At 44.8% G+C, this 18,563-nt stretch overlaps 1 protein-coding gene across 3 annotated transcripts in view; it reads left to right on the top strand.

The window, feature by feature from the left end:
- LOC126047646 (single-stranded DNA-binding protein, mitochondrial-like) overlaps nucleotides 1–15,532 on the top strand; it is a 30,104-nt gene extending 14,572 nt beyond the window's left edge. The window contains exons 4-17 of one of the 3 annotated variants that reach the window (XM_049821549.1): nucleotides 416–464; nucleotides 2,967–3,139; nucleotides 3,794–3,915; nucleotides 5,210–5,356; nucleotides 6,162–6,263; nucleotides 6,597–6,682; nucleotides 7,584–7,754; nucleotides 7,839–7,981; nucleotides 10,602–10,638; nucleotides 11,824–11,893; nucleotides 12,850–12,990; nucleotides 13,655–13,742; nucleotides 13,965–14,053; nucleotides 15,364–15,532. In XM_049821549.1, coding sequence (XP_049677506.1) covers nucleotides 416–464; nucleotides 2,967–3,139; nucleotides 3,794–3,915; nucleotides 5,210–5,356; nucleotides 6,162–6,263; nucleotides 6,597–6,682; nucleotides 7,584–7,754; nucleotides 7,839–7,981; nucleotides 10,602–10,638; nucleotides 11,824–11,893; nucleotides 12,850–12,990; nucleotides 13,655–13,742; nucleotides 13,965–14,053; nucleotides 15,364–15,410 — 1,465 coding nt within the window. In that variant the 3' untranslated portion in view covers nucleotides 15,411–15,532. Of the gene's footprint in view, nucleotides 1–415; nucleotides 465–2,966; nucleotides 3,140–3,793; nucleotides 3,916–5,209; nucleotides 5,357–6,161; nucleotides 6,264–6,596; nucleotides 6,683–7,583; nucleotides 7,755–7,838; nucleotides 7,982–10,492; nucleotides 10,518–10,601; nucleotides 10,639–10,715; nucleotides 11,267–11,823; nucleotides 11,894–12,849; nucleotides 12,991–13,654; nucleotides 13,743–13,964; nucleotides 14,054–15,363 lie in introns of those variants that run through there. The other 2 variants (XM_049821551.1, XM_049821550.1) reach the window with 2 other exon arrangements.
- The last annotated feature ends 3,031 nt before the right edge of the window (nucleotides 15,533–18,563 follow it).

Raw genomic sequence — 18,563 nt, 5'->3', positions numbered from 1 at the left:
TCACAGCCCCAACGGTAACAGATGCTCAGCTGGGTATCTCCCTTGAAAGCACAGTGGGGCAGTTCTGTCCTTCACTAGGAGCTTGTTGTAGAAGGTCATGTCCCATGTAGCTTCACTACTAATAAGATGGCCAGGAGAATGATGCCCCTGAATGATGCTACTCTGTCCTGTGGACAGTACTGAAGTTGGTATGTGGAGGCTTTCCAAATGGAAACAAAGACTTCCTAGCCTGGAGCTACAGTCTTTAAGGCCTTAACTAGAAACTTGTTGTGTAATTAACACTCTACAAAATATGTCTTTAATTAAGCTATGAAGCAGGGTTTGAGATTCTTTTGAAAAATGTTTTCATTTCAAGTCTCAGTTGGATTGCTGTACTGAAATGATACATCCAGACTTTCCTAAACTTCTGTTATAGGAGTGATTCTGACCCAAGAAACTGGATAAAACAGGAGATACCTATAAAGGTGAGTGTCTGTGTATTCCACACACCCCCCAGAGGAGATAAGATGCTTGTAAAGATTTGGTGCTTGATGAAATTTATTCTGCTGTTGGAGTGTAGATCATGGCATCATGACAGAAGATGAATACCTATGACAAAATAATTCCAAGCTGAATGTTTTATGTTAACATTTGTTTAAGGAAAAACTTGGAAATTATTCCTATCTGTAAAGGAAACTTGTACTAAAGCAGATCTGAAACTTTGACAAGTAATCCTAAAACTCACTGATTTTGCTCAGGAGGTCTTTTTAGGAAATGTAGTATAATTTGGGTTCCTCAGGGGGAACTGTATTGCTATATTATTGAGTTGGTGTAAATAGTGACTGTACCTTTGTGGTTTGAAAAAGCAGGTGTATTGCTGTTCCCATGAATCAGTGTACTGAGCATCTTTGGATGTGAATGGAACATGGCTTCTATATTGCAAATAACATATATATCTGGAGACCTGCACTGCAAAAACACTCAAGACTGAGCTGAACGGCTCTGATGATGATAAATACTGAGGGCAGAGTTTCAGTTGCAGTAGTCACAATGGCAAACTTCTGAAGCAAGGCAGCAAACTTTGTACTCTCCTTCAGTAGGAAAATGTCCAGCTGGGGGGTGTCTGTGTGTCTTGGGGTCCAAGGGAAGGTCCCACCACAGCTTACGTAGCTGCAGGACAGCAAACGCTGTCCTAAACTCAAAACCAAGTTCTCTTGCTGTTGCCAATGTCTGTGCTTTGGGGTGTGTTGGCCTGGCTGCATGGGGCAGGGTGCGAGGTCTCATGTCCCCCCCAGCTGCACTGGCAGAACTGGGCAGCTGGTGTGGGAACCCATGTCTGGCAGCTGCCTGCCTTCTTTCTGGTTTTATCTGGGGGGAAGCTACTCCTCCAGCTGGCTTCTGGAAAGCAAGCCAAGCGTGAATTAAATATCTGCATTCAGATGAGGTAAAAATCTCAATTTTCCTGAGCAGCCCCTGGAAGGAAGTATCTTGTCTTGTGCAAGTAGGTAGAATCGCTCATTGTAGTAGTGACATAATTAGGCTTACTGGAAGAGTAATGGTACCCTCTAGCCGAGGAGACTGGTATTGCAGAAAAATGGTCTCCATGGAAAAACTACAGCTGCAGAGTAAATCTGCTAAAAAGTAACATCCGGGGCTGTTGAAATAATAATTGAAAACAATTATTGTTTTCCTTAGAAGAAAGTGTTAAATAACTTGTGACTTACTGAAATATTATTTTGCTCGAGTGCTGATTAGATTATGTGATATAGATATAAAATTGTGTACTAGGAGGTATCTTTATTCCCTGAGCTTTTTAAGGTACTGTAAAATAGAGCTGCCTTATGAAATACCATCTGTTGTGAAGGGCTGCTGTTTCATATAGGCCACATCTTACTGGCTGTGACTTACCCCCACCCTTTAAGGTCATACACTATATACTATAGCGATCACAGCAGAGGTTTCTGTGGAAACCACTGTGCAACATGAGCCACTGTCCCTGTAAGGGATGCAGGAGGATGAAGAAAAATCACGTAGTCAACTCTCTTGTTCACTTCATGCTCCAATGCTTATCTCTTCTTTACTTAACTCCCCTGCCAGTAGGCATCACTCTACAAGCAGTACCAGCAGCTCCTATTTCCCTAGTGACCATTACTGTAGCAATAATGCTGTTCTAGCTGTTCTGCAGGCTTTCAGCCCATTGTGAAAAAGTGGCTCCTGGTGAGAAATTACTGGCAGTACAAACAGATACACTGAGACCTGCTAATCTGCTGTTACTCAACAGGCTCTCACCAGGTTTGAAGCACCAGCTGAACTGATGCAGAATGTCCTTGCTGCAGGCAACCTTAGCTGTCAGAGTAAAGCAGCTCTTGCACAGCTGGGACCACATTAAGCCCACACACCAAGCTTCTCTCCTGAGCTCAAAATAGGCAATAGCTCTTATTTAAACAAGAGTTCGGTATACAAGTCTGGCTAATTCAGAGGTACTGGGCTTCTACCTACCAAGGAAGGTTGTCTTGAGTCTGCAGTAGCTGGGCCAAAGACAAGTGTTTTGTTGCTGTTGCTGTTCATCCCTGACTGACTCCATCAGCCATCGGTCTAGGAACTGGGCAGGGCTACTGAAAGAAGAGATGTGATGGTAGTAATCCAAGGAGGCTTAGGCACAAGCAGCCAACTAGACTATAGTTCTCCTTAGCTGCAATTTTTATGGCTAGGAAGTCATGATTTAAAACAAAAAAACCCCTTGGCCAAACCAGGCCAAAATGGCCTTTTGTTAGATGGTCAGAAAAAATGCAACACACCTAAGGGAAGGTAGCATTTCAAGAACTGGCAGTGCACCTGCATGCATGTCTGGATGAACATCCAGAATGGGAGAGGGAAAAACATGGGTGCTCTGAGAGCAAGTGCTACACAGCTCTAAAAACATGATGGATGTTATTATCCAAGGCTTTCAACTCATACTTGACTTTGCTGTTTTTGTGACCCTGTAGAGATATCCTCTGAAAGAGAGCAATATGGTTTCCCGCTACAAGAAGGAGTTCCTGGAACTAGAAAAAATTGGTGTGGGGGAATTTGGCTCTGTCTACAAGTGCATCAAACGCCTTGATGGATGTGTTTATGCCATCAAACGTTCCAAAAGGCCTCTGGCAGGATCCTCGGATGAGTGAGTGTGCTAGCTAGAAACTGCCAGTTGAAATGATGGGCATGTTCTTGGGAGGTGTGATGGGGAAGGAGGGAGTGTGGATATAAAGGTGTCTGAGGGGTGGCATGAGCAAAAACTGGCTGCTGCTGCATTCCCAAGTAACAGCTGGGAGAGTGGGGGAAATTACCACTTCAGGACTATCGGATACAAACATCTGAGAAAGGGAAGAAGCCACATGCATTGCAAAGTGAGATGACAGCTTACCTGAACTCCTTGGGTCCATGCAACCAGTCTCTTTAAAATAATAACAGTCTAATAGTTCATTTGTGGTGTGTCCCTGCTCTGCTGTATGGCCAGCACTGTTCATACCTGTATTGACCAGCTAGTGTTGTCCTGCATGCTAAAGCAAAGCCTTTGAAGCTGCCTTTGCCTCTTTAACAAAAGACTGACTTAGTGATTTATTTTTTTTTTTGACAGCTGCTCAGCACATTTGAGCAAGGGCAGGTTTTGCTTCAGCAGCTGTGAGAGTCAGTCTGTCTGCCAAAACCCAAAAGAAAGGCCTAAATGCCTCTGCTTTCCCTTTCTCAAGACGGTGCAAACCAGGGCTCCTCTTGTGGTTCCAGGCAGGACCCTGGCACCATGTCACCACTGCTTTTTCTGTGTGTGCTTCTCTAGGCAGCTGGCACTGCGCGAGGTTTATGCTCATGCTGTCCTCGGACACCACCCCCATGTTGTGCGCTACTACTCGGCGTGGGCAGAGGACGACCACATGATTATCCAGAATGAATACTGCAATGGTAAGAGCTGTGATGTTGTTAAAGGCTGAGACCTTGTGATGGGTGCAGGTACCTTCTTTCGTATTGAAATATGGGACATTTTGGCTTACAACGAAGCAAACTTCACTGGGGCTACAGTTCCATGGATAATCTATTAAGGGCTTATAATATTTAGACAAAGCTCTGAATGGTGCCAATGTATTACCAGTAGTCAATACCCTCTAATTTGTGGAATTTTCAAACTGTTCCTCTGCTTTGGCTGGCCTGGAAAAGTATTGCCCACACTGATGCTTAGAGCTGTGTCTGGGACTGCCCAGGTAAAACCCAATATGAGTGACTCAAGAGCAGCTAACTTGAGTGCCATGTATCTTGGAAACAAACCCTTCTTAATGAAGGGGAGTAATGATTTGGGGAGTGGTTACCTGGTTGAGGTGAAGGCACTTTGCATCTTGGCTAGAAGAAAGGGCTCAACAGCTGCAGAGGAACAGAGCTAAATAATGAGCTAAACTGTAAATGGGGTGCTGCAGGCAGGGTAGTACACTCTTACTTGAGTTTGCCCTTGGCCACACCACTGTTTGGGAGACGTTGGAAAAGACACCTGTGGCTACCAGAGTTGCTGAAGGCAAATATGTAGCTCTCGTCTTTAAATTGTTACTGAAGTCTTGGGCCTCAATGATGACCGGTGATAGCTGTTTGGAGTAATGACTTCAAATCTGGCGGAGGTAACTGTGAGATGTGGTGATCATTGCTGCAGCATTGACGCATTTCTTGTGTTCTAGTGGATGAACATCTGAGACTAAAGTAGAATTGGTGAAAAACAGGCTGATGGGGAGAGAGGCCATGGTATTTGCTAGTCCTGAAATAGCTGAAGTGCCTTAATGGAGACCCACAAAACTCTGATTCTGTGTCAAATGTTACATTCTTTGATCAGAAATCTGCTAGTGGGAGCTTTATTTCCTGGGTCCAACATTCATATACCTGCTTCCTGCCTGTAAGCATGGCAAAAGTAATTAATTATTGTACTGTTCAGTTGCAGCAGCAGCAGCATTGCCACCAGGTCAGCCCTTCTGGTGCTGTGTAGAACTGCAGTTGCTCAGTCTTTGGCAAGCAGGAGACAGGGTGCTCCAAGGCAATGGAAAGCTGAAGCCAAATGGTGATGTCCAGATCTGATCACTAGGGCATATATAGCTGGTTTGGTTGGGGTTTGTCACTAGCAAGCCTGCAAGTGTTCAGTGCAATAATTTCTACTAAGCTATTTCAAATGTGCTGCTCCGTAAAATCTTTGCCAGGTCTCAGACTGACTGTTTTCACCTAGGTGGGAGTCTCCAAGACATGCTGTTGGAAAATGAAAAGCTTGGCCAGTATTTCCCAGAAGCAGAGCTGAAAGAAATATTGTTGCAAGTCTCCATGGGGCTAAAATACATCCACAACTCTGGCCTTGTGCACCTGGATATCAAACCTAGTACGTATAGTGCTCTCTTCCTTTGTGGAGGGTCCTCCAAGTGACCCTCCAGAGGTAGGACCTATGATGGGTCCTACTGACTGGACCTATTACATTGCTTCAAAGGAAAGAGGATCTTGCCCTAAAAGGTGAATGTCTTGGGTTTGGGGTTTTTTTTTTTCAGTCTTGCCACTGCTGTTGCTCTAAACCTGAGCCTTCTCTGATAGTTGGCAGCATTTTACTTTTGTCTCAGGATCTTCATAATCCTGGCTCATGGGAATCACTTTCCTACTGGTGGAGCAAGTAGGGCTGCTAATGTGGATGGGGACTTCCTTATTTACTGCTGTTTTGTTGCACAACACTTGACCTTTGAATATGAGAGCTGGAGTGAGAAGTGAATATTTATTGTACCTACCCTGAGGGATTAAGTTCCTGCAAAAAATAGTAATGAGCTTTCCTCTCTGCAGCTGAAGATGGCCACCTACAGGGCAATGCTCCCCTGCCCAGACACATAGTTATCTCCTTATAGTGGGGCTCCTCTTTCCTGCTGAAATCGTGCTTCTAGCTTGGGAAGCAGAGGGAGGGGCAGAAAAGTTGATTACACTGGGATATTAAATGCACAAGATACAACTGTCTTCTATCAGGTGTATTGCTGAATATGTGAGCTGGGCAGAAGGCAGACTAAGGGGGAGGGGGGGAAGCATGTGCAGGATTTCTCTGGCTGCAAAGCCTAGCTAGCTTGACAGGTGGGATTTCTACAAAGTTGTTGGGCTGCTGGAGTCTGGCTTCTGATACCACGCTATTGCTAAACTTCACTGTCTTTCAGGTAATATCTTCATCTGTCACAAGCTGGCAGTTGTGTGCCCTGCTGGGCAGGAAGAGAGTGACAGTGAAGATGAATTATCTTCTGGTGCGGTGTATAAGATTGGTAGGTTTTAGCCCACTTTACTACTAGCTTAAGATTAGGGCTGCTCATTACTGCTTGATATTGCTCGGCCCTGCTGGCTGAAGAGACTTGCATACAAAACTGATGGCATAGTGCTGAATGCCTCTGCTACTTACCAGAAGTAACTCCTCTAAGGAGACAAGTCCTAGAAAACTCATGTGCTTGTTTCCAAGCCCAGATTCCTGAGTAGGAGCAAGCTTGCACTCTTAATCAGTATTTCCTGATTGCTGTGTTGGTGCCTGTAAAATGCAGGCTTTTATTGATGGGGGAGATTTACATCAGTTTGCTCCATTAACTGCTCATTCTTTGTCTCAGGTGACCTTGGCCATGTGACATCAATAACAAACCCCCAGGTGGAGGAAGGAGACAGACGTTTTTTGGCCAATGAGATTTTGCAAGAGGTACAGCTGCTGGTGGGGCAGTGGGGAGAACAGGGTGGTGAGCAAGTGGGGAGAGATCAGCTGCAGTGAAATCATTAGTCTGGCATATTCTTTGCCTTATGTCCTCTTTCTTGTGTCTGGTCTGGCTGTGAAATCAGCAAAGTTAACACTTCATTAAGAATAGTATATGTATGGGTCTTGTCATGTTAAATATTTAATATACTTCATAAGTAACTTTGTCATTGGATTATTGCAACTGTTTCACCTGTGAGGGATGAGGTGACAAAACCTTCATCTGTTTGGAGACACTTCATTTACACACCCAGCTGAGATTAAACTGCTGGATGTGATTACTGAGGAATATATGCACCCAGACAAATTCCTGGTACAACAAGCACTGATCAGGTAGTGTGGAGAGGTGGGAGGCACAACACACCTCTTAAACTGGCTGCAGTTTTGTCACTCTGGCTAGTGAACAAAAAGGGAATTGGTATGTAACAACCACCTTGGGTATGTTCATCAACTCAGTTATTTAAGTGACTATCTTTCTGTGCTGCAAGTGGATTTAGGAACTGTTGGGTCAATATATCACATGCAGTTTTTAGTTTGAGTTGGCAATGGCTAGCTTATTGCCTTGTGGCGAATGCTGGAGGCATTTGTTAGGCTGTCCTCTGGATTTGCTGCGATGATCCTAATGTGGGCTGCAAGCTCCTCATGACTGGGTGAAAGCTAATGTGCTATTAGTTACCAATACTACCTATCACTGGTTTTACCCTAAAGAGGAGAAAACCGCTAATGGGGATGGTGAAGGCGGTGTCATAAATATACTTGTTCAGCTGTTTTTTTTCTGAGCTGGTATCCCAACCCACCTTTTTTTTCAGTATAGTAAGATATTCCCTAACTGTTTATCTTCTCTCTGCAGCAATACTACTGTTTGCCGAAAGCAGACATTTTTGCCCTGGCACTCACTGTAGCTCTAGCTGCTGGTGCGGCACCGCTGCCTCACAATGGGGCCATGTGGCACAATATCCGCAAAGGCAATATCCCACCAATCCCCCAGAAGCTTCCTCATTGCTTTCTTGAACTCCTCCAGGTAAGGAAGTAATCTTGACAAGATAGAGGCTTTTCCAGTTGGCATCTGACAGTGTGTTAAACCTTGAACTCCTTTGCCTTCTAGCTCATGGTCCATCCTGACCCAGTGGAAAGACCTTCTGCCACAGCTCTTACGAAGCATCCAGTTCTCCGTCCTTCATGTGGAAAAGCTGTGCAGCTCCAAAAGCAGCTAAAAGTGGAGAAGTGCAAGACTGCCATGCTGGAAAGGTAGGGGTGGCTTTGGCATGAAGGGGAGAAGATATGGGCACCACAAGTGCTGGTGACCAGGCTCAAATGTAGGATGATACTGTTGGGAGACAAAACGTGCAGAAATACCCAGTCAGCTCCTGTGCCTGGAGCTTGGGACTTGCAGTGCCTAAGCAGCTGTGGTTCACTTCCAGCTTTGAGGAGCTGGCTAAATTAGAGTAGTCAGCTTGCATGCTTACTGCAACCACTGGTGATGGAAAATAATGATACAATATGCAGCTAGCAGGCAGATAAGGAATTGATACTGCACTGAGATAGTGGTCTAGCACAGAAAGAAGAGAAATATCAGGTGGTGGCGGACATCCTCTTCCCCCTTGCTCCCTCTTGCTGCTGTTGGCAGTAATGTTTTGAGGTGCTGGGATCTAGGAACTGCCTCACCACCCCTCTTAGTGCAATAGTCTTCTGGGGAATAGGTTTTCCATGTAGACAGGAGAGCATATGCGCTGGGAGAGCAGCATGCATCAGGGGAAAAAAGGCAATGAAAAAGAAGCATGTGCCTTTATTAGGTATTTGTGCTGCACAAGATGGCACTGATCTAAGTTCCACCTTTCACAAATATCTGAAACAATGGGAGAAAAATTGAGCTAGGGACTCTTCATACTGGTACCAGTGTGTTGCTGATGTGATGCATAGCTTTTTTTTGGTAAACCTTCAAAGCTGATCCGTTCTGAAGTCTAGAGATACCTCTAGTAAGCTATGAAGCTGCTGTCACCCCCTGGGGTGAAAAGTCACCACTCTCCAGCAATGCTGGGGTACTGCAGTAACCCTCTTGTGTAAGATTGTTCGTAGTGTTCTTCTGTAGCTGATGGGGATTCATGCATGATGTGGTTTTCCTCTCCTCTTCCTTCCATGTCCCCCCTGCAGGGAACTTAAAGCAGCCCGCCTTGCCCAGACCCTCATGAAGAACCAGCCCTTAGGAAGTGCCAAGTTGCAAGAGTCTGAAACATCTTCTAAGCAGAACAGCAAGCGCTTGGTGGGAGGGAAGAGCTGTCGCTCATTTAGCTTTACTTTGGGTTACTGAACTTCTGTGTTGTCCAAAAAGCTCTGGCTGCTGAATGGCCCTGTGAAAGCAGAGGGCGTGCACACGCCAATGCCCCATGTTAGCTCTCCCCATCACGGTTTTTGGTTCCCTCATTAGTTATGGTGAGATGTTGGCTGATGGAAGAATGTCTAGTGACAAGTGTCAGCTCATGGGATTTAAGATTATTGTCCTCAGTCTTTTACCTGTTTAATTTCTTGCGTAACTGGTCTTGGTATAGACTCAGAATAGCTTTGCCATACAAGGGAAAGGTTGGCATTTCCTTGCTTTGCTCTTTGTCTAGTTGGGCCCTGTTATTGATGATGTTTTTGTGGTCTTAATGCTCTGGCCACCTGTGTATCTTTAGAGGGGAGATAGTGGCTGTACATGGAGACAGCATCTACAGCTGGGTCCTCCTAAAAGTGAGGAGGTGGAGACTATGGTAGACAGTTTTAACTACACATCAGGAGATAGACTGGTTATGTAGCAGTCCTAGTGGACTTGGGATGCAATTGGAGTGGGATTTCACTGAGGGGGGGACAAAGAATAAAAGGAAACACTTTGAGTTAAGGGGGGGGGGGGGGGGCCTTACTTGTGGAAGTTGAAGGAAAACTTCCCCTCCCTTAACTTTCAGCGACAAGCATGGTATCCTGTAACTGATGTGGTTAAGCTCTTGCAGACTAGTCCTCGATGCCTGACTTGTTCTATGTCAATGATCGGCAAGGACTCCTTGCTTAAAGTGGGGGGAATGACTGCGGTGTGCTGGCAGGCGGGTCTGTGTACCCCGTTCCCTTCCACTGCCTTACCCGTGGTGCAACCGCCTGCCTGCAGGCTGTGGCCTGTCAGCAAGGGTGAGGGAAATCATACGGGGGGGCTTCTCAGGCCTTGTCAGCTCTCTGGAGTTGCCCATGTAAAGTGTGTATGTATTTAATATTTGTTAAATCTCGTCCCCCTGCTTACTGTAACTTTGAGTCCTTGCTGGCTGCGTGTCTCGCTGTGGTAGCTGGAGCGCTGTTAGGCGGGAGAGCGTGGAGTTGGTAACTCGGGTTATTTTCGGATTTTTACTGAAGCTTGTTCTCAGGCGTTGGACAGTGCTGGCTTTTTAAACTGTTAGATCCTACCCTTTAAGAAGCGAAACGTGCAATAAAGATTTTAATCTTTTTTTTACCGACGACGGCGTGACTTTTTCCTTCTTCCTCCGGGAGATCTCAGTCAGCCGGGGGCGGACGGGTGGCCGGGGCAGCCCCCCCCCTCCGCCCTTTTGCCTCCCCTCAAGGCCGCGCCGTTCCCGCCCGTTCCAGCGGGGCCGAGGGGCCGCGGCCCTCTCCTCCCCACCTCTCCTCTCCTCTCTCCCCTCACGGTCCCCCGCAGCACGGCCGGCGGCGGAAGAGGGGTGGCGTTTCCGCCCGGACCCTCTTTGACCAGGCCCCGGCCGTTCCTTTCCGGTTCCGGGGGGCTGCGGGCGCTGAGGCGGGAGAGGTACCGAGGGCGCGGGTTCGGGGGTGTTGGCGGCGGGACGGGGCTCCCTTCGGCGCTGCTTCAGCCCTGCTTTTCCCTCCGCAGGCACGGCGGCGGCATGTGGCGGCGACCGGCGTGGCAGGTAGGGCCGGGCGGAGGGGGGGTGTGTGTGTGGCGGTTTGAGGGTCCCCTGAGGGAGCGGCGCTCGGGCCTTCCCCCTCACGGGGCCTGGCGTCCCCGCGGTGCCCCGGCCCGGCCCGCCGCGGGGCTTGCAGTGACTTTCTGCTCACAGAAGGCGGTTTTCGGCGGCGTTACGGCGTGCGGGGCTGACGGAGGGTCCCCGAGCCGCTCGCCTCCGCAGCGTGGGCTTGCAGGGGCCGGAGGAGCCTTTGCAGAGCCCGGGCTGCGCTACCTGCGAGCGGCTCTTCCTACACCAGCCGGCTGTAGCTGCCGCCGCCGTTACCGCAGCGCTGGAAACGTGGTGTATTGAAAGATCTGGCTTGTGTGGAACGAGTCTCGGGTGACTTGCATGTACATCAGTGAACTGTAGAGGCACGCCAAAGAACTTCTGTTTTCCGACTTGCATCTCCTCTGGTTTAGCTCCTCTGTTCAACATAGGACGGTTGGTCTCACCTTCCCTTTAAGTTTTGCAACTGCTTGTTATAAGAGATGATCTCTTCTTCCAGTTCCTGCACATGTGCCTCTTACGGAGGTGTTCCTGGGCTTTTTTCTCCTCCCCTCTTCTACGACATGATATTGCCCAGCCTCAAGTCAGTTCCTTTTCTTTTTCTTGCTTCTGTTTAGCTGCAGCATGCAGGTTTTTTGTGGCCTTGACTTGCTGTTTGCTTGGGAGTGAGGGGTCAGTAATGCATCATACCGCTTATGGCAGTGGGTAGATGTACATTTTGGGCACATCTTGTTGATCTGCGAAGAGAAGCAGAAAGTTGATGAAACTATCAAAACTGTGTTTTTCTCCAGCAACTGAAGCCCAACCAACTAAATGATCCCTCCACTTCAAACCCCTCCTATTATGTATTACAGAAAAATAGTAGTTACTGCATGTCCCAAAAATAACAGCTGGTGATGCACCTTCGGGCCGTGCTTTTTCCTAGGTAGCTTTTTCGCCCCAATTTAACCAGATATTCTTCGAATAATCCCATTAGCTTCATTTAGCTGAACAGATTTCTTCCCTCATTCCCCCCATGAGTCACCAGGAAAGAATGTGCTTGCAAAACCTCTGTAAGTGTTCAGAAAACCGAGATGTAAAAGCATGTGAACACTGTTCATGCTTTTTATCTTGCAAACTAACATCTGTCTGTTCCTTCAGGTGCTTCGCCAGCTTCGCCAGTTTGTAAGGCATGAGTCCGATACAGTTAACTCATTGGTACTGGAAAGATGTAAGTAGCTCCTGAGATGAAACTTAGTTGTTACTCTGTGGTTTGTAGCTCAGTTTTAGAAGGGCTGAAATATGCCAGGAGAGAAACAGGTAGGAGTGGTAGCTCCTGAATGCAGTAACTAAGAATGTGTTGTTTCAAACAAACAGACTCTTAAGTAGCTTTCTGTCTGGTCTTTGTCAAGTTAAGCAGCCCTTAAGGGGGGGGAGAAAAAAGCCCTGATGTGGAGTACAACCTGTAAAAGGCAGGTAGTTATGCTTTATCAATGGCAGTGAATTGGGTACGTGTTTTCCAATACCTGTCTTTAGGCGTCTCATGTGCTTGTTTCTCAGAGTCCAATGTGCCTGGGGGACTTGTTTGGGTGCTGCTGCCCCAGCATGATTTGCTCCAGGTGTATGCTTCAAACTTTACCATTTAGTTCATGTGCTCATTGTGCAAGAGTGATGCTTCCCTGACCTCCTCCAGCTGTTCTTGAACAAGGAGAAGGAATAAATTGTGTCCACCTAGTCAGGGTACCTGTGTAAAAACTAGTGACCCTCTAATTCAGAGGATGGGATGTAATAATGCAGTTTTGTTGTTTTCAAGATACTGTTTTAAGGACAAAACAATGCAGTGCTATGGTTTTATCATAATGAAAAAGTAGAATTCAAGATATGTAAATGCAAAATAGTCTCAAGTGATATATGGATGTGTCTGTGAGAAAGATGACAAAGGAACAGAAAGAATAAAGAACACTTAGCTTTCTAAATGAGCTGCTTTAGTGGTGATAATGATAGTACAGGCACAGTCAACCATCTGCAGGGCCTGAATAAGCCAAAAGTCACAAGAGCTTGAAAAATGGTTAGGAGGTGCAGAAAGTCATTGTTCTGGCCCTTGACAAAAGCTGCCAACTTATGACTTGCCATGATTTAGAAGCATCATGATTCACCTCTGTATGTATTTATTCTCTCGCATTTCAGCCATGAATCGTGTGCAGTTACTTGGTCGGGTTGGACAGGACCCTATTATGAGGCAAGTGGATGGAAGAAATCCTGTTACCATATTTTCTCTTGCAACCAATGAGATGTGGCGAACAGGGGATAGCGAGACAACCCAGGGAGGTAAGTCTGCAGTGAGCAACGTGCTTCTGCCATGTTCCGAGGTCATGTTTGCCTATTCAGTAGCACCATGCTTCGTCTTCAGGCTGCTGTGTAAATCTCTTGGGTGCTGGGAAGTTCCTCTGAGGTCAGTAGAGATGCTGGTGCATTTGTGTGTCTCTTATTGATCCCCTGCAGCATGTACTGAATAGAAATCTGCATGTCAGCCTTCCTGTAGAGGAGAGGAAAGAGTGCTAAGTCAGCAGTTTTTCACTGTTGGGGTTGTAGCAGAGTGTAGCGGGTTCCTTACTCTTACTTGTATTCCAAGAGGAGAAAAAAAATTAGAATGATACATTTTCTCCTTGATTCTTACAGCAGTCTGCAGCTACAGATGTCTCTCTTTCTCTAACTTTTGTTTAATGTGGAGTGTGAGAGGAAAAAAATTCTAGTGTGAGCACTGGCTTCCAGGAAAACTGATCTCTTTGTTTGAACTGTGCTTCTGCACAATATTTTCATTTGGACACAGCTGAGTGGAACATTGAGTTCTAGTATGGAATGGGAGATTGAGTGCTAGTATACTTCCATTTTCAAATCGCTCTTTATAATTTGAGAACACCAACCTGTTGTTCTGAGGCTTACATCAGAAAGAGGATTTGGCGTTCAACTTTGTTATTTTTATGTAACTTAGGTGATATCAGCCAGAAGACGACATGGCACAGGATCTCTGTCTTCAGACCAGGCCTCAGGGATGTTACGTATCAGTATGTGAAGAAGGGGTAAGCGAATAACAAATGTGGTTGAGGATTTAATGCCTTAATAATCAATTGATGTAATAATTATGGTGACCATGAGCTAAAGCAAGATAGAAGTGCCATAAAATAAATTAGCGGACCTGCTACAAACAATAGATGCAAAAGTCTGTGTATTCAAAATCATATATAGAGGAGAAAACAGCAGTACAGTTCTTGGACCAGAACCAAATTCTTTATTTTTTTCAGTGCTCGAATCTATGTTGAAGGGAAGATAGACTATGGTGAATATACTGATAAAAACAACGTGAGGCGGCAGGCAACAACAATTATAGCGGGTAAGGAACAACATACCAAGGCCTACCTTGCTCCTTTAAAAAGGAGAGGGGGTGGAGGACCTTTGAAATAGAGTGTGGTTTGTCTTCATCTTCACTACCCACACTTGGGGATTTTGAGAGAACGAATAGGCTGTGTACCACTAGATGTCCTCTGGCACTGCTTATGAAGACACAGAAAATGAGAGCATATAGTTGCAAACTGTTGCATTGTTTGCTCACATGAACCAGCTGGTGCAGGAGGTAGATACTGTGTGTTTTAAGAACACTGGTATGTAGTGTTGCAGGTCAGGGAGATTTTTTTCTCTAAGAGTTTGTTTAGTAGCTTTGTCTCAGTTTGGCAGGGAATTTTTTCTTCCTATTCAAGACTGGAGGCTTCAACTTGAAGGACCTCTGTTTGTGAAAGATGTTTTATGTGGTGATAACTTGATGAATTTAGAAAGACCTCAGTCTGGTAGCCAGTAGTGGTAAGAAGAGCACAGAATGGAAAGGGAGTAGACTTGTCCCTTGGGTAGACACAATGAAAAAGAGAACTGGGAAACTCAACTTCTTCCTTGAGCCTTTAAATAGTGTGAGCATTCTACATCATTGCTGTGGGTAGAGCCACTATTGTGTGGCTTTTGAGGGAGGGCTAAAATAATTGTGTAGTAGAGCAAACATTTCTGTTACATGGGTGTATCTAAAAAACTGGGCCAGAGGAGAAGGAAAAAAAAAAACCAACCACAATTATGGATGTTTCTGTTGTACAGGCTCTTTAAAACAATAGTAATCAGACTTTCATGTGAACACTTCAGCTAGCAGTGCTATTGGTTACTGTTGATAAATAGCTGGAGAGGAGAAGCAAATATCTTTTTAATTATTATTTATCTTAATGGTTTCTTCTTCTTGTTCAATATCCCCAGTCTTAAGATGCTTTAGAAATTACTGAGACTTGATGAAATATGAGCTTCCTGTTGTCCCATAGGCTGACAACGTGGTAGCGTGTACTGAAAATGGCAAAATAGAAAGGAAATAAGCTGTAGTCAAAGAATTAAACCATTATTTTAAAATGTTTCTTGTATCTTTGTTCTGCAGCTTTTCATCAGGTTTAGCACCCTTGTTTCATAGTATATATGGTCACCTTCAATTATCAGCTTTCTGGGGAGATAGAGCAAGAACCTGTATTGGACACTTTTTTGTTTTATGAACTATTCTGTTCTAAAATACATGTCTTTGCAGCTTATTTTAGCACAAATAGGTTGTCTTTGTGGGTGTGCTGGCTTGCAACAGGGCAAAACAGTCCTGGAGATTAAATTTTCTTTATTTCTTTTCAGATAATGTAATTTTTCTCAGTGATGGTGGTATGAAAGAAAAGGTGTGAAGTCGTTAGTGCTTGGACCCAGGCTATTTCATTCCTTTTTTCTTACAGAGCTTCATAATTCTGTAATCCATGTATACTGCTGTAGTTTCTTTAAAAAATAAATAAAATATTTGATATCTGTAGAGTATCTCTGTGTGTTTTGTTTTGTTTTCCTGTGTGCTTTCTCTCTGTTCATCATCGTTTGGATTTCTTTCTCTTTTGCTCTTTCTTAAGAGAAAAGGTAACCTAGGCAGCTATATTCTTGAGCTGAGGAATATATAAATGGAAGTCACCCTTTGCATCTTCAGCCATTTTCAAACCTTATATCCTTGGCTGCCTTAACAATCTCTGTTTTGTCTTGTGGGGCCTGACAGCCTAATCACCTCTCACTGTTAACAGCCCACTTTTGTTCTATAGGTGTCATTCTCTGTTTTTCCTTAACTAAGTCAGTTAGAGCCCTTGTCCTCAACTGGTGCTCAGCTTGAATTTTCTCTGTCACAGACCCGGAGGAGTCTGTGCATTTCCGTCTCCCCCTCCAGTGATCATAGCATTTGATCAAATCAGGTGTTGTCTTTCACCAAACCCTGTTTGGTCATGTGCTTAGGTCTTCATTATAATGGCATTTGACATATGATGACTCTATGATGACATCAACACTCTAATCCCAGTACCTTGTTAGGGTGCTATGCCTATCGTTTGCCATCAGGAGGAGTTGGAGGAATGACTGCCTTGGCTGTTGCTTTTGAGATGCCTGCAATAAATAGTGTGTGAAAACCATTCCCTGTCCAGGATTCTCAGTTAACATGGCAGCAGCGTATATTTTGCTTTAACTTTGTTTTATTGTCAGAAAAACAGAATTATTAGCATTGTTAGTAAAAAATTTCACAACTTAAAAGGTGTTTCATTCTATTACATGGAAAAGTGGTGAAATTCCCACTGTAATAGTGGGATGTGAACATGGGAACAAAAACGTTAGAGGTGACAATTTCCTGTCTTCAAAGCTGGTGGGGTTTTGTATTATCTCATCTCTCTGAGCCCAGTACAGAGCATGCTTATTTATAGTTTTTGCAGCTCTTCCCCCTACAGAATGATGATCTTGTTTATGCTGCTTTCTATGAGCATTGTCAGTACTACCAAAAACTTCAATTCTTTCAGTTCAGCATTTATTTCTGGTTGGGAGTGAATACTTTTAACTAGTATCCTAGCCCCTGTCACTGGCATATTGAGGTGTTAGATGTATTGGAAATGCTTAGCTACTTAAATGGGTTGTTATCCACAGGAGGTTGTGGTACCTTTTTAAATAGGAAGTTCTGACTTTAATTCCCTTAACTACTACTTGTTCAGTCTGAGCCTGTTGTACTGCTGGGAGTTGTGATAGTGCATTTCTATAGTAGCGATCCAAATACAGTTTGTATTTGGTCAGCACAAATTTTTTCCTGTTAGCTGAAAGCTGGGGTTTGTCTTAAGCTTTCTTCATATCTAGGAGACTTTGAGTGAACGTGCTAAGCCTCTGTCCACTCAGTGGTTACCTCCTTTTTTGCACTCTGCTGTGGTGGCAGAGCTCAGCATAGCTTATGACAGTGTCTGCTTTGGAGCTTGGGAACTGGCTTTCTACTCTGAACTCAAGACTAGAAGTGGCAGCGCTGATTCCCTTCACCACTGCATGTGGAGTGGCCAGAACTGCCAGAACTCTCAGCGACTGACGAATGGCTCGTGCTAATCTCTGCCCCTGGCTCAGGATGAGGACAGAGCTGAGCTACACAAGGTATAGGATTAGGTGCCAACAAAGAAAAATATTTGCTCAAGAACTTAAACTTTTCTTGCTTTTCTGGTTGTTCTATTTGAAGTTGCTAGTACATGTTTAAAGATTGACCTGCTACTAAAACAACACATACCTACTTTGAGAACACAGTTTGAAAAGTGGTGCAGCATCTTGAGTGTTCATTACAATTTTTCATCAGGGTGGATTTTCACAAATGGTTCTGCATTAGCAATAGACATAGTTACAGCAAAAATAACCAATGGCAAAGGTATGTTGTGCGTTCACCTCTTACGTCTGCTTTGCTGCTATGGGGCAAAGTTAATCTATGACTAAGTAATTCTGGTTATGAGAAAATCAGGTGTGAAATCAGCATTCCTAAAGCATCTGGGTGGTGGGTTTTTTTATGGCTAGGTACTCGTTCTGTGAGGAAGTATTAAAGAATGGAAGTGGTATCCACTGAGTTACATACAGTGATACCTTGTTTATAACTAGGCAATGAGTATTTTTCCATGCTGTCCCTTGATAAATGGCATTCAGCTTTTGCTTGTCTGTGTTAACCTCTTGTGTAAACTAGATTAGGCAAACCCAGATTGCTTGCATTAACAGGGACATTTAGAAGCGTTTGTCCTTAAAAAGGAATTTATTTTACATATTTATGGGGATAGATTGGTAGAGACAAAAAATAGAGATGACTTCTTTTTAAAGTGACAGAGCATTTTAACCAAGTATTTGGAGCATTTCTTAACAGCCCTGAGTTAGAGCTGTTCTGGTCTGCAACGCAGCTCAACGCCACCCAGCTAGTTCTGTCAGTCTGGTGTAAGGTGTAGGAAACCCTCTTCTCCTGTGCTTGTTTCTGTGGCTGTAGGGCACTGGTTTGAGGAGGACACCATGGGCATTGTGCCTGTGTCACACAGCAAAGAACATTTTCAACTTTAATTGAAGTGTGACCTGTATTTGGAAACACAGACACAATTCCCCCAACCCCACGTAACACTGAGGGTAACAAAGGCTGTTTCGGTGAAGTGGGCCTTCTTTTCTTTGGCTGAATCATCTCTTGCTTCTGTTTTATGACTCATAATTTTTGCGGACAGAGTAACAGTATGAATTAAGAATGACTGAGGGCTTGGATTGGTACAGAATTACTCGAGCTTTTTACCAGCAGGCTCGGGTTCTAACCTAGCCAAAAGACTTGCATCCTGGTGGCTGCACGGTGCCCTGCATGAAGGGAGTAGGTGTTTGAGCTCTGTCCCAGCTCTGCTGTGAAGACCAGCAGTGCCTGTGGAAGCCTGGTAAAAGCCCATGCAGAGAGGCCATGAATTGCAACGGCAAGAAAGCTGAATTAGTGCTTTGAGAAGTCCCTGGGTACAAGAGGTAGGAATATTCTAGTAAAGGGAACTTGTGTTTCTGTCAGT

This window comes from Accipiter gentilis, chromosome 18, assembly GCF_929443795.1.
Source record: "Accipiter gentilis chromosome 18, bAccGen1.1, whole genome shotgun sequence".
NCBI classification, from domain to species: Eukaryota; Metazoa; Chordata; class Aves; order Accipitriformes; family Accipitridae; genus Astur; species Astur gentilis.
Note: the sequence above shows the minus strand (reverse complement) of the source record. Positions and strands in the feature narration are given on the sequence as shown.